The sequence below is a fragment of the Meleagris gallopavo genome, chromosome 3, assembly GCF_000146605.3.
Source record: "Meleagris gallopavo isolate NT-WF06-2002-E0010 breed Aviagen turkey brand Nicholas breeding stock chromosome 3, Turkey_5.1, whole genome shotgun sequence".
In the NCBI taxonomy this organism is placed as follows: Eukaryota; Metazoa; Chordata; class Aves; order Galliformes; family Phasianidae; genus Meleagris; species Meleagris gallopavo.
Window position 1 is genome coordinate 42,605,875 of NC_015013.2, and position 25,155 is coordinate 42,631,029.

A 25,155-nucleotide genomic window follows, 5' to 3' on the forward strand; every position below is an offset into this window, starting at 1 on the left:
AGCTCTTGGTTACATATATAGCTGAGAGATGCCATACTTAAAAGCTACTTAAATAGCATTATCATACTTATATTTGTCACATTTACCTGATTTGTCTATGTCCTTTTTCAGCAGTGTTTGTAAATAACTTTACAAGTGTTGTTAAATCGCTTCAACACAGAATGAAAATGGAATGCACAGATTTTTAATATAGGATGTAAAAAGCTTATCAGAAATGCTCTTACTGAGAGGATTAAACTCCCAGCTAAAATGTGAAACAAAGAGTTGTTTGGTCTGCAGCTGTTTAAAAAAAAAAAAGAACCTACTTTGAAGTCTTCAGTAGTTCAGAAAAGCTAAATAGAAGGAATGTTATTTCCAAGTAATCCTGAGATAAATGGTGTATGTATGTATATATATAGATAGATAGATAGATAGATAGGTATCAGCTTGCATGTTAACACAGTACTAAGTGAACACACTTGGTATTTTTTTGTCACACAAATAAATGTTTTGCTGTAATATTAAAAGTTTTGATACATATTTCCATTAGTATCATAAAATATTAATCTAGCTTTTGATAAAAAAATTGTGCAAAAGTTTTTATCCAGAGCCACTCTAGCAAATTTTACCTTCTTCCCTGGCAAATTATATACTGCTTTTAAATTTTTAGTTAACTTGAGCACCAAATTGGTCTCTTGTGGTCTTTTGGAGACGAATGAAGTGTTAAAATATTTCTCTTGCATTTTTTTAGGTCTTTCAAGTTGCATATGTCATCATCAAATCTGCTAATGCTCCACGACCTGGAAACTGGATTTTGGAACGCTCCATAGATGGCACAGAGTTCAAACCATGGCAGTACTATGCAATTAGCGACACAGAGTGTTTAACTCGTTATAATATTACACCAAGAGTTGGGCCACCAACTTACAAGAGAGATGATGAAGTGATCTGCACCTCTTACTATTCCAGACTAGTTCCTCTGGAACATGGAGAGGTATATTTGTTTTTGCACCTGTGGTTTTTGAGTATGAACTGAGACTTGAAAACATTTGCATCCCAGTTAGAGTTCAACTCCCTCAGCACTACCAGATGATCTGTTATTCTTTAATTTTACTATCTTTATATCATATACCAGTATACCAAGCTTTTAAAAGTTAGGATAACTTGTCATTCACTCCACATATTCCTATTATTCAATCCTTTATTCTCTCCCTCCCTATTAACTGCGTAGTAGTAGTTCCTTTATTCTACAGACAACTACAACAGAGATTCTATGTTCTGCTAGGTTTTTCATTTAATAAAGAAAATTCCTGTGTTAAGAACACCTGGTTGTGAAATAAGGCTGTAAAAACTGCTGAAGTGCTAGGCACAGCTGGAACTCCTAAACTGGCCTTGGCATTGTTTCAGGGACCTTGTATAATTAGAAGAATTATGAATCCTGCAGCCTCACTGTTGATTGTTCTTTCTTTTAGCAAACTCTGTTAACTGTCCTTGTGTCATTTATTTCATAGAGGCAGCCACATAAAGAAATGATACATTGAAACCAGAGATGTACAAAGAATTGGGTGGCACATGTATGATCAATAGCACTATCTGGAACATTTCTAAATGTGATAACATAATAACATAACAGAAACATGAAAAAAGAAAGTCCAAATTAAATTGCTGTGCACTGCTTGAATGTTCTTTTTCACAAAGAATAGACTGCTGAAACTGCAGGCAGACATGAGTATTCCTTGCCCCGAGAATCTCAAAACCTGTATTAGTGATTCTTGGCACTCTTTTAAGAATATGTATTATTAGTGCTTTATAATCGGTTCTGGTCAGAATAATAAACATAAATATGGGGCTCTCGGAAGTCCTGCAAATCAGCTGATCTCTACAAACATCTGCCTTGTATTTAGCACTTGTTAGCAAGCTGCTGTTCTATGCTTTGCTTGTAATGCTCTGGTCTGAAAGAACGAATAGGGTAAAAGGACCACATGTCTAAATGTGTATGTAACCGAATGACATTTTAGCTAACTCAGACATTTTGCCAGTTTGGCTGCTGGATTTTTTACAGGTTTGAGGAGGTATAACAGCACTGTTGTATACTCTATTAACCTGATCTATACTGCTTGAAAATCAGCTCCCATAAATTTATGTTATGAAGTCAGAGTTTGTGATAAATTCTAAGGCTAAAACTACAATTGCTGGGAAATGGTCTTCAATTAAGGAGCATAAATAACACCAACATATATAAACCAAATATATTGGCATATTTAAGTCATGTGTAAGCAGTATATTAGCCAAATATAGCAGTGAACACAGAGAATTATTCTTTTTCTTCCTTAACATGTTAGTATCTATCCCTACCATTTCTTCCTTTTCCTGGTAGGAAAGATTCCTCTACAAATTACATGCATTTTTACAAAATTTCTACTGGTCTACTCAGTGGCTAGGTTTATAATTAAGATGTGTATAAAATTTCACTTTTCATCACTTGAAAGCACTATTCATGAACAGAGAGAGTATGTATTCCCAAAGAATTGGAGCTAGAGGCAGAAGAGACTAAAATGAAATGTCATGTATTGTGGGAAATATTTGAGAGTGGTGGACAAAATTCAAACTATAAATTCAAAAGTAATATGTGAGACAAAATTGCTCTGCATAAGGGATATGCTTTGCAGTTTTAAGTGTAGCTGATGAATTCAGAGCATGACTCTTGTGATGGACGATAGGTGTACTCTTTGACATCTGTTTGTGGCATATTGGTCTCATTTTTACTTTCTCCCTCAAAATGCAGCACAAACTGCGTGGTCCTGAGTTGCTTTGGAAAGGAGCAGGGAGCTGTTGCTAAAATAAATTGCACAGCTTGAGACCAAAAGCCATCTTACTGGGGCCAGTGTGGGATTGTGTAGACAGAGAGGTGGAGACCAGATGGTTGGTTTTGTGGTGGCAGCCTTCTGCTTTCAGTTGTCATCCAACTCATGGCTTACTACTGCACTGTTTTATCACTGAGAGTTCCTTGCTGACTAGGCAGCTCTGTCCCAATAGGATATAGGATTAATGTCTCCACACTGAGCGTGTGCTCAGTTATAGTTTGCAATATTTACAAACTGTGCAGGAAAGATCTGTAACGGCAAAATCTCGCTTATGGCCAGAGTGACATGTTCCATGTCAGTAAGGGAGATGAGGAAAAACAGGGCAAGTGATGACTAGCCTGTGGTATGATTCTTCTCCTTATGCTATTTCCACAAAAGTCAAGGAGACATGAGACTTTACGATGAGACAGGAGTGGTGGTTTCAGAACCATGTAAATCAGGAAGCAAGAATTCTACCTGCCGGTTGAGGGTGGGGAATATAATTCTAATTAATTTAACATCTCATCATCCTGAGTTTCTGCAAAACAAACTGAAATGTTACATGTTTATTTCTCACACTAATATGTTTGTTGTTGTAAACGGATCACAGTTACATTTATGATTAATTCAGAGCCTCTTCCTAGATTCACACATCTCTGATCAATGGCAGGCCTAGTGCTGATGATCCTTCACAAAAGCTTTTGGAATTTACTTCTGCACGATACATCCGCCTACGACTGCAGCGTATTAGAACCCTTAATGCTGACCTCATGACTCTCAGCCATCACGATCCAAAAGAACTCGATCCCATTGTTACCAGAAGGGTAAGCTGATTGTTCAGAAACACTGCTCAGTATGACAGCATTTTCTGGTCTATGAGGAACTACTTCAACTTTGCCACCTACTGAATTGTTCTGAAAGGTTGTTAACAGATTTTTGCTTTCCTTCCGATGTTATTAACATGATACTTTGCCAGAGACAACTCTACATATTTTTAAAAGATTTTTAATTTTGTTTGCTTTTTGTTTTATTTGCTCAAATGATTTAATCTCTAATACTCTATGAGAAAAGAACAAAGTATAGTTTGACTGATGCAAGTGTCATTTGAGGTTGTTCTTTATGCAACTGCAGTATGTTTTTGAGTGTATTAAGGATTTCAGCGGTCTGATTCATAAAGAGAATTGTTTGAAAATCTTGCCATGATGAATTTTCTTCACTTTTTTTTTTTAAGGCATTTTAATCAATTGTTTTTAAGGCCAGAAATAATAATAATAATGAAACCACTTGAGAGTTTTAACTAATCCTTACATATTTGATTTTGAAAGTGGGGAAGCTGAGACAGCAAAACACTTCAACTGCTTCAGCATCTCACAGAAATTTGATTTTGGAGCTCCTAGTAACAGTGCCTGCCATAATTAAATTTTCTGCAGTATTTCTGCTTTATATTTAACTGTTTTGACCATCTTCTTAATTTACCCAAAACTGGTGAACTAAGTGGTTGGTGGCTTCAAGTTCTTCTATGAAAAAAAATCTGGATGTTCTGCTCATTCCATCTGCCTCATGTGGGAGCTGCTAGCATGAGGACTGCATGCATAGAGGACTGGACAGCTGCTCCTGCTGTGCTTTACTGGACATAAGAAAACAGTTAACACAATGGCTAAACTGATGAGATGTTCCCATGGAGCAGCCTGGTAGATATTTGGATACATTGATAGTATTGTAATATCAAGAAATTCACCCCAAAAAGGGATTTTTGACATGAAATCATACAAACATGCAGTTTACATGGGAAACAGGTTCTGAGAATGAATATTTCCATTGCTTTCATATTGTACACTGTTGTGTAATCCAAGGCTTAGTACTAGCCTAGCCAGCATGATTTAGTGCATTTTGCATGAAAAGCTACACACCCTCATCTCCGTAAGCTGTGAGATTTATTGGGTCAGGGTTCCCAAGTCCTGATATCTCACTCAGTGTCTCAACACTGTGCAATCAATGACAAAAAGGTAATCACTTCCACATTTCTGCATTCCATTTCTGTCCTTTTTGAAGGCATGACATCTGGTTGTTGATACCCATTTTATCAGTGATCTCGTATATAATCAAAACTGCTGAAGCAGAACTTTTCTAAGAGTTCAACAGCAGTTTTGTTTCTGTATTTAATTTATTTATTTCTCTCTGTAGCATTTGGTTAGCATTGGTCTCTTGTTTGACTTCAAGCTGCACACAGCTGCTGTGAGACATACACAGTATGAGTTTTAAGAAAACAAGATAAAAAGGAAGAAATGGGAAATGGAGTGAGCTACTTGGTCCTCCAACTTTTCCCAGTCTGGATCTCCTTTTTTGTAGTTAAGAGCTTAATGCTCATTAAGTTATTTATGTATTGTAATCCAACATCACAACAATTAAAAAAAGACTAAAATGCTAAACATCATAAAAATTTTAAAGACATTAAAAATTCAGTGTTCAATCAAAGAGGCTAGTTTGCTCCAAGTCCAAGATCCTTAAAAAAACAAACAAACAACAGTCCATGAAGTCACCAGGTCTGACCACCCAGGACCAACTCTTCATCCTGAAGCAGATGACTGTAGGGTTGTTAGGTCTGAGAGTCTTGAACTTTTTGCTTAGAAGTGTAGTCAAAAAAGTATTTCTTTTCATTCCTCTGTAGTACGTGCTTCCTAGGATACCAACAGGCCAACCATGTTGATACTCCAGCTGTAACTGAACCCAGATGGTCTTTCCTGCCTCTTCTTTGCCTTGCAAGTTAAATCCTTTCCTTACACATGCTGCTTTTGCTCACCATATGGCAATATAAATAGATAATATTCTACTGTATCACTGACACTTAAGCTAAAAATTTGGGTAGCATAAAACAGTGTCTCACACTAGTAGGAAGGAGTTTGTCTGGAAGAAAGTGCACAAAGAGATTTTAAAGGAAGGCAGAGTTCCCATTTTAGGAAAGCATACTCAGACTTCACAAACTTAAATGCAAAAATAGCAGTTGTTCTGCTTCATTGCTTTTATAAGGTGAAAAAAGGCTCTTATAAAAGCAAATTTTGGCTTACGTCACATTTGGTGATATTTCTTGAAGCTTAGGAATTGTGTGTACTTCTTTATACTTAAGAGTTAATCACTGTTTTGAACCACTGAGGAAAAACATAGGAAAAATATAAAAATTCACTAAATGAAAGGCTTCTCCAGGTAAGAGAAATTCAAAGTCTCTTGTACTTTCTAAGCATTTTTCAAGTAAAAAAATAGAGACGTGCTGTCATTTTATTATGTTAGAAGAGAAGACAAAAAATACATATAAATCTATTCACCTTTTTTCTATCTTTGATTTTTGTAGTACTACTACTCAATAAAGGACATCTCTGTTGGTGGCATGTGTATTTGCTATGGACATGCTCGAAGCTGCCCCCTGGATGAAGTCACAAAGGTATTCTATAATTTCACTGATCTATTTTCACAATATAACTAGTCCAATTTGCCTAAGGTGAATGGAAAATAGGAATCTAAAAGAGATCTTATTACATGATGCGTACAAATGATTTGCTATAATTTTTTTCCTTTGCTTTGAAAGCATATCTGGATCTCTGGTAATTTAACTTTTTTGAAATGAACTCTTTCTCTTTGATGCTGAAATTAAACGGTTTGAGGATCTCAAGAAGTTGTCTGTTTTGCAACACAGTAGTGTTGTCCTTCCTTTTGTAGAAAGACTACTTTCCAGTAGTTAACATAGCATGGTTGTGGAGCATTTATCATTGCCTTATTTTTGGAGTAAAGCTGATATTAGACAGATTTTTGGGAACATTGAGAAAATTATCCATTTAAAATTATTTCAAGATTTTTTTTTCTTAGCAATTGCAGTGCCAGTGTGAGCATAACACATGTGGCGAGAGCTGTAACAGGTGCTGTCCAGGTTACCATCAAAAACCATGGAGACCAGGAACCATTTCTGCTGGGAACAAATGTGAGAGTAAGTGTGCAAAAAGATTTAGATAAATTCATTAAGAATTATATTCTTTCTGGAAGTTGCTTTTCATAGAGATCTACGCCAATTCTCCAAAGCATCCAAAAATGACCTACCTTAGTCATAACTGTTTAGATCTTTTTAAGTATTCTACCCAACACAACTGGCTCATAGATGTGTCATGCAATAAAACTTTCAGAGAGGATCAGACAAAAGAGTCTTGGAGATTTATTATACTCCTGTAAAAACTAGCAGCTTCGCATCAATCATTTTGTTAGCTAATTGAAATGCAGATTTCTTACTTGATCATAAATTTCAACAGATAAAAAAAAACCTTTGTTCTGATAACAAGTGTTTTGAAATAAACTGCCCCACTGCTTTCCATATAATTTGATGGATTGAATTAAGCTGTGCCAATGAGTGTCTCAAGGGCCAGCTAGCGCATTTTCCCTCTGCATCACTAATGCCTGGCACAAGCTGCAGACAGTTAAGAACCTATTAGATAAAATTTACAATTACAAATGGAAAAGTACCTTCTTAGTAAAAAAAGATTTTTACGCAAATCTCAGTGTCACTCCTTGGGAAAGTAGGTGGTTTTTGACTGGACTGAAAAGTATCTTCTAACCTCAAAGAAATGTGTACTTATGTACAGATATTGTTCATTCTTAGACTTTTGTCTATAATGCAGATAAGAGAAGAATTATATGGATTTTATTTTGTAATGCAGAGGACAGAATATTAAAGAGCAGTTAGTAGTGATTTTGCACATCACTATTGGCATCACTCCTCACAGGAATATGATTTACGGATTACTGCCAAAAGGAATGCTATTGAAGCAGTGACTATTTTTGAAATGTGCTTACTTGCTAAGAAACAGAACGTATTTGAGACTGCTGAAGCATATAGTATGGTTAACGGGAAGAAAATCACACTTCTGAGATGAATTTATATGCTCTCCTTCTTGCATTTTCACTTTGGAAAGTATCAGTGTTGTAGGAACTGTTACACAACATAAATAATTTAAAAAAAAAGTATTTATTTTCTGTTCCTTTTTAGAGTGCAACTGTCATAACAAAGCTGAAGATTGTTATTACAATCAGAGTATTGCAGATCAAAAAAGGAGCATGAATATTCACGGCCAGTACATAGGAGGTGGTGTCTGTTTAAACTGTTCTCAACATACTACTGGGATCAACTGTGAAATGTGTGCTGATGGATATTTTAGACCACAGAAAGTAAGATATGGAAAATAACATCCTAGTGTTTTGGTTAATTATAGTGTGATACGATGTATATTTCATCTCATTGTGCATTCAAACATATATTCATTGCAGAATAACTAAAAACTATACACAATTTTTTTAATAGATTATATACCACTAAAACTTCCAGAGAAAAGCATAAAATGCTTGTGAGGAAGTGCAGGTCTTACTGCTTTAAAAGAAGCTGTTGTAGAAGAAAAGAATAAGTAGATATGTTTTCCTCGAATGGAAATGTAATTGCTGTGATAGGAAACCTTTTTCTCATTCAGATAAACCTCTCAAAAGTGCCAATATTAAAGATTCAATGTCTTCATAAGTGCCAAAATTGAGTCCTGCACTATAACAGCCCATTTCAACCAATGTTTTAAAGGATCCTTTCATGGTTCTAAGGTCAAACTCTGCTTCATGAGATATGACATAAAATATTCTTCCTCTTGATGTGTTTAAAGTAGAACATGTGGTCTCTGGGCCTACTTTCCAGTTTATTGACAAGAGTGACTCTTTGGAAAAATGACCTAAGTTCCACAACAGACATTCATTATTGCATGATTAATGCAGTTAAATGTGAAGTTCCTGCAGTGTTAGAAGTCCCCACAGAAAGAGAAACTAAATTTCTTCCCCACAAGGTCTTACTACAGAAGGTTTTCATATATATATGAAAGCCCATGCTTTAGAAATCCAACATAAATAGATGCAGAGAGGAAGGGTGAGTCTGTGTGAATTTGATTAGACAGCAGGTACAGCCAATACAAAGGAGAATTAAACCTAAGTCTGATATTAGCTAATTCACTTGTTATAAGAAGCACTGAAGAAAAGTATTCAATTCCTAGCTAACAAATACAAGTCATTATATATTTGCTTTACATCTCAAGTACTTCGAAGGAAACTTTCAGGTTTCCCTTAAAAAGAAGGCAATCCTTGCATAAAATTGCATTGCCTTGTATTTCAAAGATGTATAGATTGTGAAGTTGGTATAAATCTTCATGAGTAGATAATCTGTCTTCCCACTGAACACAGAGCCAAGGATTTCTTCTCATTTCCTTCCTCTTTGATCTGGAGTGTCTTTGCTACAAGTGCCCATTCTTGTATCAAACATTTCCATAACCTTTGGCAAGCCATCACACTGATTAGTTGCTGTCACACTAAAAAAACATTCAGACTATATGTGTCAGGCAACAACTTCCAAATATTAGTTACTCTTCCTTTGTGCTGTTGAAGACCAAATTGTATTCTGATATCTAAGTTTTTTTCTTGATGCAATCCCCTGATCTTCTGTTTGCTAAAATGAAATTGATTGAGTCCCTTGATCTGTTACTGCATAGCAACATTTCTGGTTTTCATTCATATTATTTTCAGAGACAAAAAACAGATGTAATGTTATTTTTCCCAGTTAATAACTCAGGAATTTGACAGAGAACATTTGTTTCATAGGTTTCTCCCTACGATGATCATCCCTGCTATCCTTGTGGCTGTGATCCATTTGGGTCTCTGAGTTCTGTCTGTGTTAAAGATGAGCACAAGTCTGATTCACAGCACGGTAAGGGAGCAAAAAATGTTATTTTCTCTAAACTTCAAATCTTGCTAACATTTCTGGGCAATGAAGGTATGAGGGAACAGTACCTTCTTGTCTGTGGCTGCCAGTTAGGTAGCACTTCAGAACAATGGTAAATATTTAGAAAGGAGAGGTGAAAGAAATGTCAGGTTCCTGAATGTGGTCTTGTATGGGAGATGACAAGCTCTGACTATGTGAAACAATGAGAAGGATTGAAATCTGATGCTGTTGCTTATGAATGTTATTATAACTGTCAGAAAATGAATTAGGCTGCAGTTTCTGTGCATCTGGTACTCTAAGCACAAAAAATAGATAGTGAGGCTGACATTATGCCAACTACCTAGGTGGAATGTGACAGAGTACAGTAAAAAAGGAATGCTGAGTTACTCACATGTTCTGAGACATCTTAAATCCAGCATGCTGCCTTCTCTTACCTTTTTGTTTTTGCTCTTCAAGGGACTTGGCCAGGACAGTGTCAATGCAGAGATGGTTATACAGGAGAAAAATGTGACCGTTGTGCATTTGGGTATCGGGGTTATCCAAACTGCTTGCGCTGCAACTGCAGCCTAATTGGTAGCATTAATGAAGATCCATGCACAGAACCTTGTCTTTGCAAAGTGAGTATTAAACTCTCATTTTTGTTTAAAAGGCAACCTGTGGAATGAGTTTGTAAATTTTTTTTTTTTTTTTAGTAAGAAAAACTTCTTCATTAACTAGAGACACCACTTCTTCTATATTGAATAACTTGGTGTGACTGTACACACAACAAACTAGAACTTAAAATTACTAACTATTCTCTGTACTTAAAATACGGTATCATATGCTGAATAGTTTGCTATATTTTTTGAGTATTCTGTATGTTTTTTTCTATAAAAATGGGCCTGACTGACATTAAAACTGAATAATAACTGCAGTTATGAGTGTGAGAAAGAATCTTAGAGGGAATGACAGCATACTTAGCTGGGTTGTTTTTAGCAATGAGCTAATTTTTCTCTTAAACGCCACTACCCACATGTAAAGGAGGGGTGTGTATATAACACCTGCTTTTTGCAAAGTAACTGTGCATTAGGGTGAAACTTTCAGAACAACTAAATTAGATATATGTATGAAATCTGATTGTTTTTGATTACAGAATATAAACCATCAATATTTTTAACAAAGAAAAAAAAACAGATTTTCCATGACTGCTTTTATTTTTGGTAAGCGTTCAGTCCCCTTGAAATATCTTGCAGCTGTAGATTCTGCTGACCTTTATTACAGAGCTCTGTGTCACTATTTAAAGAAGTAACACACAATTTTTTGAGCCAAATATTAGCCAGTAGTTTATGTATTTGTTGCCAAGTATGACAGCAAGTAGGAGCCAAAAAAACCCCATGGTTTGTTGGACAGATTTTCTGAAACTGTTTAGTTCTTTTGCATGATTTATCTAATCCAAATTATCAAATGTATAAATAACCAGAGTCTTGAAAAAAGGAATAGTTTGAACAGACAATTTAAATGAGAAAAGAAAAAGAAACAACTATTTTGCTTTCTTTTGAGCTAGAGTAACACTGTTAGAGCTGTTGCAGATTATGGGTGAAAATTCTTATAAACTGGACAAGAAACTGTCCCTTTTTAGAGCACGAGCATGGCATACAGATTTTTTTTGGCCAGATCACTGAGAGTGTCACTAGCTGTCAACACAATTACATTGGAGAAGGAAGTTGCATGCTCCAAATATTAAATGAAGTTGACAGAATTTCTAGTTTCTAAGCCTACATAGGCTGTGTAAACTCAGTAACACAAGTGATTCCCTTTTACACTCTGAATATCATAATATTTGATGATTTGTGAAACACAGCTGTCACAGTCTAATACTCTTTGACCAAATACTTCTGGATGTTCTATGTGTAGAGGGAGAAATGCTTGCTATCTAAATCAAATGCTACTAATAAAAGAAGATATTTGATGTTACCTAAGATTTCAATTTAGAAAAATGATTCAGCAGTGTACTGAATTCACTATGCAAGGACAAAACAGCAATTGCAATACACAGTTGAATCACAGTATAAATGTGGTTCTCATTTGGGAACTAATGTGGTCTTCATATACTCATGGTAGTACCAAAAATCATCTTTATATACTCACAGTACTGGGTGTCCCTGCTTGCTGGGAAGAAATGCGTGTAGACACCAGCTCAAGCTCGTTACTCTTTTCAAAATTCTTTTGTCAGTTTTTTTAATTTGTATGTTCTGTTTTGGTCTGAGCACCGAATTCACTATCCTCCCATGCTAGCCTGGCTAATTTAGGGAGACATTCACACTTTTAAAATGAACTCCAAGGAGAGTTTTCACTTGTTGATCAACTTAACTGATGCCATCTGTTTAGCTAAAACAAAGGCTGTTCTCCAGACCCCTTTGTAGTGAGATAAAGTCTTCTATGCAACAGTCACTCTCTGGATTATTCCCGGAACTGCATGGGCACTCATCCCTTGCCTTCAGTCCTCTTCCATTGTAGAGGTTTAATCAGAGTCACATCCCACCCCTACAGTCTAGTCAGTCACAGCAGCTCTTGAGGTCTAGTCATCGAATAAGGTTCTTAGTATTCATTAAGCAATAAGAAGTCATTTCAACCAGGTAAAGTTATAGAGACAAAAGGAATGTGCGATCCCAGTGTACCATGAAAAAACAAATAAAGAAGTTGGAAAAAACCATTGTTTCTGTAAAAATCCAAAATTCTAAAACCCCAATGTTTCAGGATAATCTCAGATAGCTCTTTATTATGGTACTTTTCCTATATTTGTATATTGTTGGGGATGTGTTAGGTCAGGGCTTGACCCCAGGGCATGGTTGTGGGATGCAAGTGTGAATGAGTGGTTGAGGAACTGTTGCCTTGAAACTGGCTGTGGTGGCCTTAAAAGGCAAGCTGTGCTGTAGGCACACTTAATTTCTTCAGAGTGAGCTAGAAATTCATTCTACTTGAGAAACATACAGACAAACTGGCAGAAGACTTTCAAACGCTACCTGTGTGCTGAAATTTCACTATAACAGAACTGTTATCGGAGTATATTTAGATTTTGATGAACTAGCAAATTCTGATAACTTTCTCCAATTAGTTTTAATTTTAAGCTTTGAATCTTATTCAATAAGCCTGTTATGCTGAAATCTATGTTTTTTTATAACATTCTTAATGCTGTTATAACTAAATCCCATGTAAACCACTGTAATTGTTACCATAATAATGCTGATGTGAAACAATTGTTTTATGCCATTCACAGGAAAATGTAGAAGGTGAAAACTGTGACCTCTGTAAACCAGGATTCTATAACCTGCAAGAGAGAAATCCTCAGGGCTGCACAGAATGCTTCTGTTTTGGAGTTTCTGATGTCTGTGAGAGCCTAACATGGCCCATCAGTCAGGTATTATATGTTACATTAGTGACCTAATATTCTTTCCTCAGGCAGCTGCAACATGTACTGTATTTCTCTTTGACATGCACCTGAGCTAACTCTAAATTCTAGCATGTATATCCTTCAGAGGAATGGATTTTTAACATCATTTGACAGCTCTGAGGTAGTCAGTATGTCATTTCATTGCAGGCTTTAGTCTGCTGGCTTGCATTATTATTAGAAGCATAGTTAATGGAAGTCTGATGGATTCCCTAGTTCACATGAATATCTGGGGATAGGTTTTGTGACTACTTTCTCTTGCAGATTTCAGACATGACTGGATGGCTTATTACTGATCTGTATAATGCAAAGGGTGTGCAACCTCAGCAAGGCCAATTTGGACCCCGTCAAATAAGCATCAACAACACTGATGCTGTGAAAATTCTGAAACATACTTACTACTGGTCAGCACCTGAACCGTATCTAGGAAATAAAGTGAGTTCTTGCTTGGAGTCAAAACTCTTAATTTCCCTGCATTAATTATATTGCTCTCAAAACACTGTGTGTAAACAGTAGATATATTGCTGCTAATCAAAATGTTTACTTACTGAGATGTTAATATGCCAAAAATTCATCTCTGTGCCCCTGTACTTTTATTCTTGCATCTTTCATGTATAGCATAAAGCATTGTCTTTCAATTTGATGCTGTATTTCTATGCACTGAAACCTTCAGAACTGCTGTGTATGTTCTTTGGTTAGCTCATGAGAAGTAATAAAAATATGAATATAGTTGAAATATATTTATAACTTCTATAATTAAGAAGTACAAATAAAAGCTAGGTTTACCAGACTTCTCAACCTGTCTCTGTTCCTCAAATCATAGTATTCCTGGCTAAGTATAGTGCAGAATCCCCCTCTTGCTCTTTGAGCTCACTCATCACACCACTTTGTTCTCAGCCTATCTTTGATTAGACAATATATTCTCTTTTTCTTGATTGTTACTAACTTTCTTGCTCACGTTCCCTATACTCATGACTCCTATCTCAAAGCTGGTGCCCTTCACCATCTTTGTGGCCTTTTGATGGACTCTCACCATTATTTCCACATCTCTGCTGTACTGACAAGCCCGAAAATGGATGAAGAACTTCATGTGTGATTTCACTAGTGCTGAGTAGAGGTGACCTCACTTCTTTAATTATTTTCAGTACAATCTCTTTGCTCATGCACAGTTAATTGAACAGACAAAATGAATGCAAGTCTAATAAGTATAAGTTTAAGGAGTAGTTTTTCACAGGAGAATGTTCACTCAAATTCTTTGATACACCTTTAATGTAGGTCTAACTGCTAAAACTCTTTCACTTACTTTGAAGTAGTAAGCAGCAGATGTGGAGTTATGGAGCATGAAAGGTGGAATATGGAATGTGAATAACTCCAGCATGCTTTGCCCTTTGGCTAGGACAGTAGCATAAACCTCTGCTGTTGAAAGACCTGTGGGTGTATTGCTGAAACTTACCTAAATCTTCTGTAGAGCCTTCGGCTGACTTTCCCCATTGGAACAGCAGCAACAAGTCAGCACTTGTCCCTGTGCTGATAGGCACAGCCTGTTAATTTTTCCCTGGAAAGTGATGTTTGCGAGCCAATGTGTTCTTTTATTTCGGGGAAAATACACTGGACTTTCTGATGTCTCTTCTTTGTGTTGACTGGAGGTTGTGTTGTTAAGGCTTTCTTTTTTATTATTTCAGCTCACAGCTTTTGGTGGGGATTTGAAGTATACCGTGTCTTACGACATTCCGATGGAGAGTATGGACAGTGATAATATAGTATCTAGCGTGGATGTCATCATTAAGGTGGATGGTTTTCAGCTGGCTACTACTCAAACATCATTAGAAATCCATGAATAGGTTAAAAAAAAAAAAAAAGAGGAAAATAAAATAGTACTTATGTAGCAATAATTTTTAATTCCTCCTTAGATCTAATTTTTAAATCATGTTTTGCAAGTCACTACAAAGATTTTCTTGCTACTCAGTTCTCTCATTTTCTGCTTTGTTTCTCTGAAACTGTAGGCAGATAATTCTATTCTTATTTTTAGAAAATAAATACCTAAATCTTAACCTTGCTAAAAACACATGAGGTGGTAATTGCTAAATGAGCAACGTTCTGTTTAAAAGGCAACTACAGTAAGTAGGATTAATTTATGTTTATGAAACAGATGAATATTTGTTCTGTTTGTTTACTTTTCTGAAGTTATGTTGCAGTTAAAAGCTAAGGCTCCATATGAAGTTGGGGCACCTCTGAAAAAACTTTATTTTTTAATATGTGCTTATTAACAGAGCGAAGCAGAGAAAGATTTTGTTTTGCAGGGGAGTTTGATTTTTAATTTAATTCTTTTTCTAAAAGAAAATCAAGTGTCTCTGAAACCTCTGAACCAAAAGAGAATGGGTTTGTAATCTTCCCGAATCTATAGAAAATACAGACTTTTTTTTAATTTTTAATTTTTATTTTTTTCCTAATGAAAGAAATCTTGCTTCTTTTCTACATTATCTGGATGTGTATCTGACACTAAATGTAACAGCTAAATGAAATTTCCATATAGATACGAAAAATGTTTTCTGTATTTCACTTTTAGGGCAACGGTCAGATTTTGAGCACAAGAGCAGCAGGTTTGTCATTACAGCCCTATGAGGAGTACTCTAATTCAGTGAGATTGGTATCAGAAAATTTTATAGACTTCAATACAAAAAAAGCCATAGACCGAGAAAGGCTGATGACTGTTCTGGTGAACGTGACCCATCTTCTGATCAGGGCTAACTACAACATTGCCAAAAAAGCTGTGTACAGGTAAGGGACAGAAAATACTAAAATTAATCTATATACTCATGTTATTTTCGTGCATGTGTAGAACTGCTTGTGGTTCCTGTAGTTTTGCATTAACAATTTCTAGAAGAAAACATTCTTCATTGAATTTTTTTTAAGACTAGTGTTGTCCACATTCATGTGGAATGTACAGAAAAGGGCATGTGGTTGTTTTAGGGATATGTAAAGCAGAATTATTGTTTTCTACCTTAAAGGAATATTCCCCAAAGCTTTTTTACAATGGCAGCTTTGTTAGAAAGAAATACCTCCTAAACTCTCAGAAGTGTGCTTATTTCGGTATGTGGCAAGTTAATCCATCATTGATGATTGAGAACTGGCCTGTAAAGAAGCTGGTTGTAATTTCTTTTAATATCTGCTTGTAGATGTTCTGATGGTTATTTCTAAGGGAATGCTTAATAGGAAAATTGGTCTGGGCTGGTTTACCTGGTCATTTCATAGTCTCAAGTCAGCATCAGCAGTATCTTTATCAGTTCTTGCAGATCTCTCTTACCTGTTCTCCAAATTGTACAGGAATAAAATGGTCTCAAGGGAATCAGTTCCAGTGCTTCATCACTTATTTACTTACTTCCCTTAGCCTTACCAATAGCCTTTCTTCCTCATTCCCTAAATTGGTAGCATTTACCGTTGATATCATCATTATGACAGTTAAGCATGAAGAAAATTCACTTTGTGCCCTTGAGGAGTGATTATATTTATGTCTTTAGGGATAGTGTGTTAAACTTTCTGGAATGTTTGTAAAGATTCACTTTAATCATTTTACTGATGGCTGAGAAAATTTTCTCTACTGCAAAATGTTGTTGTTTGTACTATAGGGTTTTGCCTTGCCTTGTAGTATACACCAGCAGTGAACAGATGCTATTTCTCACTACTTACCCACCTACAATGTATGTCTAGTTCAGACATGATCACAGAATGGCCAGGGTTGGAAGGGGGACCTCAAGGATAATGAATCTCCAACCCCCCTGCCACAAGCAGGGACACCAACCTCCCCATTTAATACTAGACCAGGCTGCCCAGGGCCCCATCCAATCTGGCCTTGAACACCTCTAGTAACATGATGTGGTAAAGCTATCTTACCTCAGGACTGCAGTAGAAATCTGCCCCACCCATGCACTTCTATAATGAGGGGGAGTTTTTGATTAAACCTCATTTCAGGAGAAGGCACCAAGTCAAATGGGAATTAGAATAAGGATAACAGGATGGGGATATAACTGCTTCCAGCTGAGAACTGCAAATGCAGTGATAACACTACCGTCATAGTCTTTCGAGATTTTTGACCATTCCTCAGCTGTTGCTGCCAGGGAGCAACATACTCAGTGGTAACGTACTCAGTAGTACCAACTAAACTGTTTAAAATGAAATTTTGGGGAAAAAAATAATGTGACGTCTTCATGCTTGATCCTAGACTGGACTCAGTGACCCTGGACAATGCAAGTGCAAATGTAATAGATCTTTCTTCATCACCAGATGTGGAATTCTGTGAATGTCCTCAAGGTTACACAGGAATATCATGCGAGGTAACTGTTTTGTGTGTGCAAACTGATCTTTTTTCTGAAAGGATCTAGGTTTTAAAGGCAAGTGTCTTTTAATTACACTGCCATTAAAGTGTATATTCTGTGGTGAAATGCTGTGTACTGTACACAATACCGTAGATATTTTCTTTTCGATACACTGAATGGGATTTTAAGCTTATTTCTTGAATTCCATTTGCTGTCACTAAAAGATGATAATACATGTTGCAGAATTAGTGTTGCAGGGGGAGTAGCTGTAAAAGCTCTGTGAAGCTGTTTCAGGCTTACCTGACTCACAGATAGCTCTTTTCCTAGATCTGAATTGCTCACTGCATTTCTGTTTTATGTAGTTAATTTTATGGAGGCAATAAGAATCTTAGCAGGGAGGAATGCTTGTCTTCGGAAGATATCACAAGGGTCAAATGTGTAAGGTTAGGTGGCATTTTATGTATCTGTGAATAGAAGATTGTGGAGGCAGAGCACCACCTGCAGAACAGCAGGAATTATTTCAACAAATAATTTCATTATGAAGCTGTGTGCCGTAGCATCATTAATGATTCTGCAGATGAGATAGACCATCTGTTTTTTATTGTCCTATTATAAAGAAATTCATATATTCATCTGCAGAAAACTGAATCTATGCGTCTCCAGGGTACAAAGGGCTGAATCAAAGTTTTATGGTGCTAATTCTTATTCCCTTCATCCAGTTCAAGTTTAAAAAAAAAAAACAAACAAAAAACAGAAAAGAGTTGCAGTGACATCAACAGAGTTGAAAGAGCATTCAGTTTACCACAGTGTGAACAAGTCAGTGGGTGGTCGGAAGTGGTCTCTTTGAAAATGATTTGAGGCATACATTTAACACACATAATGCTACTGCTTTTTCTCCTCATTTCTTTTCAGTCCTGTCTCCCTGGGTACTACCGAGTGGATGGAATACTCTTTGGTGGTATTTGTCAACCCTGCAAATGCAATGGGCATGCAACTGAATGTGATACTCAAGGTGTTTGCTTTGTAAGTTGTCCCCCGATGTGTTGTGTCTTAAGCATCTGTTAAGAAATTAGGAGAGCATTTTGTCTGTCGGAGTCAAGTCTATGGTGTATGTAAATTTCAAGCTATGGGTACAAATTGTGTATTATGCTTTCTTTCATTGTTTACTTACACTGCATGTGTTCAGGTGACTCCAGTAAATTCTTCTCCATTAAAGATTTTCTTTCATTTTATCATTTCAAGTGTGGAATAATTAGAGCTAAAGAAAAAATATCAATGTATACTCACTGATAAGAATCTTAACTTTGCTTGCTTAAGTTGGCAGTAAAACTTGAATAAAATTAAGCAGAGTGAATGCAGGTATATATATCTTCCGTGACTGACATCAGTGCAAGTTACATGCTCACTCCCTTCTGAAGGTTTAGCTTTCAGATCTCTCATGAAATGTAAAGATCTCTGAAAGGCAATGACTAAACACCAGCAAGAAATATATATCTACCAAATTTGTTGCTGTCCAAGTTTGCAATATGCCAAATAAGATTAAATTCATGTTTAGGTAGTATTTTGTAAGGTAAAGTTACATTTTAAAATTTAGGAAAGAAAAAGTTAGGAATCGTTGTAACTCGGTTAAAAAAAACACAACAAAACAACTTATTTTCAAAGTTGTTCATGGTTCTTTCCTTGTATCTTAATGCTGTATTGCATGCAGATTCCTGCAGAGATCCCTCAGGGGAGTGAAAAACCTTCAAAAGTAAATATGAATTTTTTTGCCATGTCTCACAGGCTTGTCAGCACAACACGACAGGACCTTTTTGTGATCAGTGCTTACCTGGCTTTTATGGAAGTCCATCCCAAGGAACTCCTGAGGACTGCCAGCCCTGTGCCTGTCCTCTGAGCTCTGCTGCAAACAAGTAAGCTGCATGTTTCAGATTTTCTGTTGCATCTTTAGCAAAATCAGAAAGTAAGATAAAGGAAAATGTTGTGAAATCTAAAGGAGAAGGAGAGGGAACTATCTTTCTCACTTCATTTGAGTCTGTGATATAGAGACATTGTTTTGCCAGGTTGTCAAATGTAGACTAAGACAGGCTGAGTGAGCTCACGTAGTTTGTATACAAAGTACAAAAAGAAATACTTAGACCCGTCCTTGAACTTGGAACAAAGTCACTGTTATCTTTCATGTTCAGAAAATAACAGAAGGACAGAACTGTTACGCCTGAAACAGCGGAGCTTGGTATGCATACTTGTCAAATTTGCTAGAATCTTCCTTTAAAATATAAAACTCAACAAGAATTTTTGAAAATGATAATTCTGTTTTGACATATTGTGATGTTTAAAACATTGGTGTTAATCTAGATACATGTGCGATTATGTGGTTTTATAGATATGTACATAGATTTGAAGAGTCTTGATATATTGAATTGCAACTATCTTGTGTTTCTGAATATTAATTTCTACAAATACCATTGATAGTTTCAGTCCTACTTGCCAGCTGAGTGAAGGAGAGGGAATTGTCTGTGATAAATGTCTTCCAGGCTATACTGGCTCCCGGTGTGAAAGGTATGTATGTTAACTTTGGGTAAGGAATCTGTGGGTAAGGCATCTGTGTGATTGTCATCATCCCATCTACTTTGAATTGTTTACATCACACATACAAAAGATTCCTAATAAATTTTTCCTCACTTTGTCCTTGCTTGTAATACACTGATTCTTTAGAGCAAATTTAATAGGAAATACTCTTTTGAGTGAGGAGAGTGTTTGACATGACTGCGTTTCTGCTGCATTCAAGGTTCAAGCTGATCAGGGTGTTAGGCAGTTTAGACAAACGTTTTGAAAGTTTGGACTAGATGATCTTTTGAGGTCCCTTCCAACCTGGGCTATTCTGTGACAAAGTTTTTTAATCTCTTGTGCAGGTGTGCAAATGGTTACTATGGAAATCCATTGGTGCCTGGACAGTCGTGTGTTCCTTGTGAATGCAATGGCAATGTAAACCCTCAAGAAGATGGTTATTGTGATACCGTCACAGGCCAATGCTTGAAATGTGTGGGGAACACAGCAGGTCTTCACTGTGAAAAGTGTGCTGATGGGTACTATGGGGATGCAGTGACTGAGAAAAGTTGCCGTGGTAAGCTGTTATTATTACTCTGAGAATGTAAAGAACAGAAAAGTGTGGTCTGTATATAGCAGAACGGATAGGAAGATGCATGTATTTTCCAAAAGAGTTAACCTTCAAGTTGTGAGTTGACAAGTACAGATTGAAAACTATGAGTTTTGGGTTTTGTTTAGCCTGAGGATGGAATATATTGTGCTAGGGTCTGACAATTCATATTTCTGAAACTTTCTGGCTTGCTTAATGCTCCCTCTCCAGTGACTTGCTGTATACATTTTCTGCTTCTGAATTTTACATGTGAGGACAGGAAAAACGAACTTCCCAAATGTATCTCCTCACAGAGTTCATTGCTGTGTTTTTGTTTATTTGCTTAGCCTAGACGTGTAGTACAAATTTTGCTGTAGTATATTAGCATCTGTAGGATATAGATGAACAAATGAAACACAATTATGAAACAAATTTGGAATACTGCATAATAACAAATGCATATATAAAAACATTAATAATTTTTTATTTTTTTTTCTAAACATAAGCCTGTGAGTGCCATGTGAATGGTTCCCTTTCCAGTGTCTGTCATCACAAGACAGGTGTCTGTGACTGCAAGTCAGATGTAATTGGACAAAAATGTGACAAGTGCTTGGTAAGCAGATGTTTACCTGTTTCCAATACCTGTGGTTTTTCATATCTAGGTCTGCCTGTTTATCTGCATATACCATCATCAATGTGAGGAGACACAAAAGGAATTTTTTGGTTGCTTGAAAGCTTGATATATAAGTTCACTTAACATTCTTCAGAATTTTCTGGAAATTTGAACTCATGCTTGCTGTGTAGGAAACCAGATGTTTTTGATCAGTTTGTTCAATACTTTAACTTAAGGCCTTGGCCTTAAAATTGTTGATCGACAGCAAAACAGTTGATGATTTTCAGTACTACAAAATGCAGTGTAACTTGGAATCCAAGAAGAAAAACTTGTGTGATCTGAGATGGACGGAGGAGGTGAAAGTCCCTAGTGTACTACTAGACTATAGGAGGCCTCCGCCCCCTATGTGATGCAGCTTCAGAAAGGGCAGATATGATTTAGAGCATGTCAGTGAGTTATTTCTATCAGAGATAGACAGTCCTACTATACCAGTGAGGTCCTATCTAGATTGCTGTGTAATATTCTGATCATCCCTGTCCAAGAAGGATGAACTCAGACTAGAGCAGATACAGAAAACAGCAGCAAATAAGTTCAGAGAAGTGTGAACCTGTTGGTGGAGAGGAGACCAAAGGTTTGTCTAGACTGGCTTTTGTAGTTGCAAATTGCTCTGCCTGTGCTCTTTGCAGTTGTGAAGCTGTAACTCAGCCCCCTTCTGAATCGGGCTGTTCAGGCTAGTGTTGCGCTGTCTGACAGTGTGCAGTCGTTTGCTGATTGCAAAAAACCAAACTGACACTGACTGCCGCTAACAGACCTGAAGGCATCTTAATGCTGTGCTTCTGCAAATGAACTCTGGGAATATCTGAAAAATGTAATTAGTGATAATAAATATATCATGGCTGAGCACCAAGAAAGAGATTCAGCTAAAAGACAGGCTTGTTACAAGAACAAATAGGTATTCACTGGTGAGACAAAACAACAATTTCTAGTCTTTGCTGAGTATGGAACTGACTCAGAGACCAGAGCAGAAATTCTGTGCCCAGTTACTGCCCCTGTGCCAGCTGAGCTGAATGCTTTTCAATTTACATGCACCATAGGTCACTGACATGCTCTGTTCTGCTCTTTAATTCACAGAAATCTTTGCTTGGTCAGCACTGCTTACCCTTACCCTCATGAAAGTCTTTAATTAAAAATAATGTCAGAGTTTAAAACGAGTCTCACTAATGAGATTAGAGGACCACGAGACCATTTCAGTATTCATTTCTTCATCTAAATGCGTACTTGCATGCAGCTGGGAACAGCAAAGAGATGAGGCCAGGTAGTCCTCCCATAGCAGTCTCACAGAGCTGATCAATATTCATGCAGGTCAGATGGCCAGGAAAGTAACTGAGAGACTTGGTGTACTCTAACGTATCTTCTTCTTGTTCAACAGAATGGCTTTTATGGCTTGCTTACTGGACTTGGCTGTATTCCCTGCAACTGCAGTCAATTTGGCTCCATCTCTGAGGACTGCAATCATCAGGGGCAGTGCCACTGCTTACCAGGAGTGGCTGGAGAAAAGTGTGATCGCTGTGCTCATGGCTTTCACTCTTTGCAGAATGGTGGCTGTACACGTAAGCTCTAATCCATGATTCTTTCAGGGGTTGCGTGAAATTTCTTTCAGCAGTGTATTGCATTTTTTACTCCAGCAGTGTTCAGTGGGTTTGATAAATATTCCAAGAAGTCTGGAGAATGGTTTCCTGATCATTTCCTTTGATTAAGCTTGGGAACAAAAGTTAAAAACTACTACTATTGCAAACTTCTGCCATATTTTTTTCTGTTTAATTCTTCAAAGTATGATTTCCTCCTTGATAAAATAGGCCATTGATTGTATTTTCCCATTAGAGGAAAATTTTAATCCTAACTGGGAAGATGACATCTTCAGATTTATCGTGTTCATAAGATACTCTTTCCAACATAGTATAGTATAGTTAAAGGAATACCTACCTCCATTGTCTCCAATCTCATAGAGACACTTTTTCACAGTGTAGTAATGTGAAATCTTCAGTGGGATGATACACCGTGTCTGTACTAGGAATCAAAGACCCCTTAGGTATCTTTTACCATTTTAGACTTAAAAAATTTGTAAATTTTATTAAAGCAATTAAAGTGTTTCTGAATTTCCACTTTCTAGCAAGAATAGTATTGCATCTTTTAATCATCAAATCCCCGATCAGTTTTGCACCCTTTGTAATAGTGTTTTCCCCTATAGATTTACTTTTCTCCATGATAGTTCTGTTTGGCTTTGTTGATTCCCCTGTGTAAATGTAGCCTTGCTTTTTAAATCACCAAACAGCTACATCAAACAGGAATAATGGATTTTCAATTAAAAAAATAAGATTGCCACTCTGTCTTTAATTTAGTTCTCAGTTAGGGACAAGGAGTACAAGGAGTGCCTTACTGTATCATTAAGAAAAGTAAGATTATCAACAGTCATGGAATTCATTCCATTTAGGAAAAGAAAGTTAATCATTTGGTCCCATTTCTTTTACAGCCTGTGACTGTGCTCATACTCAGAACAACTGTAATGCAGATTCTGGTAAATGCATTTGTCCCCCTCATACTTGGGGACCAAAATGTGAACTCTGTGAAGAAAATCACTGGGGACTCTCTCCTAAGCTTGGCTGCAAGGTATGGTAGGCTGTTTGAAAGGCCAAGACAGTTCAAAGCAGTTTGCCATTTACTAGAGCCATGTATAACTGTGCTAGAACTGGACTCTTGAGGACCTCAGTTGCTATTTTATGTTTCAAAGTGTTAGTGCTGGTGTTTATTGAAGAACTTTCTAAGATTGCTGTCTTTGAAAATAATGGTCCAGAGTGTCTGGGTAGGTTCATAGATCATCTAAGGAATTTCAGTGTGCATTTTGACTATCAGTTGCTTAAGCAAAGAACATAGCTTCTGTGTTGACTAATGATTCATATTATGGCTTTAAAAAAAATGAAATATAGAAATTATTAAACACTTTAAAAAAGTATAAGTGATGTAAGGTAGTTAGTTTATATTTCCTGAATGCAGGTTAGCATTTATTTTTAAGCACTAAAATGCAACTTTACTTCAGATCCGAGGGGTATCAACCATTTACACAATTAGGTTTTCCCAGTACATTCCTATCAGATATGGCATTGAACCAATCTTTATTTTATAAATGCTAAGACTTTAAAAAGCCTCAGAATTACTTGAGCATAATGGGCAATTTAATGGAGAAACCACAAGTTTAATCAACTTGACAAGATCAGTCATTATATGTGATAAATACCTGACAAGTACAAGCATCAGCCAAGATCTTTTATTATTTTGTCATTAATTTTTTAGAGTAAGGATGATAAAATAGCTCTTTAGTATAGACTTAGGAGTTAGCAATCTCTACGATTTATAGCAACTTTCTTTAAATCTCTGCATTTTCAAGCTGCTCTCATTCTTTTTGTGAATGTTCTGTAAATACAGTGTGCTGGTTCCTGTGCCATTTCACTTGGGCAAGGGTATGGTGGTGGTAGACTATCAACTCATTAAGTTTTCCTTTCCTAGGCTGATCCCACCAGTACTTGCCAATGATCAAGTTGGATTAAGTTGAGTGTTTTCTCAGTACTTGGAATCCATTCCTGGGTACATTAATTGAGCAGAAGAGTAGCTCTGTTTTGCTTACAACCTTTGTCAAGTGAAGTGCTTTGCTCAATTAAGTGCACCTTAGAGTTCTTATTTATCATTGTGATATTGAGATGGAAATATGTGTAAATTAGTTCTGTTGTGATAAAACAAGGTTTAACCTTCAGAACTGCAAACTTTTAGTGGTATTTAGGAGCCAAAGTTGTAAACCTGTTTGGTCATAAAGTGTATTAGACTATGCAGTGTAGTACATAGTACTGAGAGAGTGAGAAGTCTGCTTAATACAAAGGTTGAGCAACAAATGTGTGAAGAATGCCAGAGAATACTTAAATATGCTTGTAGGGGTTGTACACTGAACTGCGTTGTATGCTTAACTTCCTACTTTTGGAAGTGAGATTCAGATTTCAGTGAGATTCTCAGTTCC

The 25,155-nt window shown here is 36.6% G+C and overlaps 1 protein-coding gene across 1 annotated transcript in view; it reads left to right on the forward strand.

Annotated features, from left to right (window-relative positions):
* The window catches only part of LAMA1 (laminin subunit alpha 1), a 73,987-nt gene that overhangs the window by 2,912 nt on the left and 45,920 nt on the right, over positions 1-25,155 (forward strand). Inside the window, exons 2-20 of the mRNA XM_010708786.3 lie at positions 731-973; positions 3,467-3,646; positions 6,169-6,258; positions 6,681-6,798; positions 7,849-8,027; positions 9,486-9,591; positions 10,063-10,223; positions 12,863-13,003; positions 13,298-13,468; positions 14,716-14,820; positions 15,600-15,811; positions 17,253-17,364; positions 18,259-18,369; positions 19,129-19,256; positions 19,816-19,902; positions 20,256-20,467; positions 20,986-21,092; positions 22,522-22,702; positions 23,623-23,759. Coding sequence (XP_010707088.1) covers positions 731-973; positions 3,467-3,646; positions 6,169-6,258; positions 6,681-6,798; positions 7,849-8,027; positions 9,486-9,591; positions 10,063-10,223; positions 12,863-13,003; positions 13,298-13,468; positions 14,716-14,820; positions 15,600-15,811; positions 17,253-17,364; positions 18,259-18,369; positions 19,129-19,256; positions 19,816-19,902; positions 20,256-20,467; positions 20,986-21,092; positions 22,522-22,702; positions 23,623-23,759 — 2,781 coding nt within the window. The remainder of the gene's footprint in view (positions 1-730; positions 974-3,466; positions 3,647-6,168; positions 6,259-6,680; positions 6,799-7,848; positions 8,028-9,485; positions 9,592-10,062; positions 10,224-12,862; positions 13,004-13,297; positions 13,469-14,715; positions 14,821-15,599; positions 15,812-17,252; positions 17,365-18,258; positions 18,370-19,128; positions 19,257-19,815; positions 19,903-20,255; positions 20,468-20,985; positions 21,093-22,521; positions 22,703-23,622; positions 23,760-25,155) is intronic.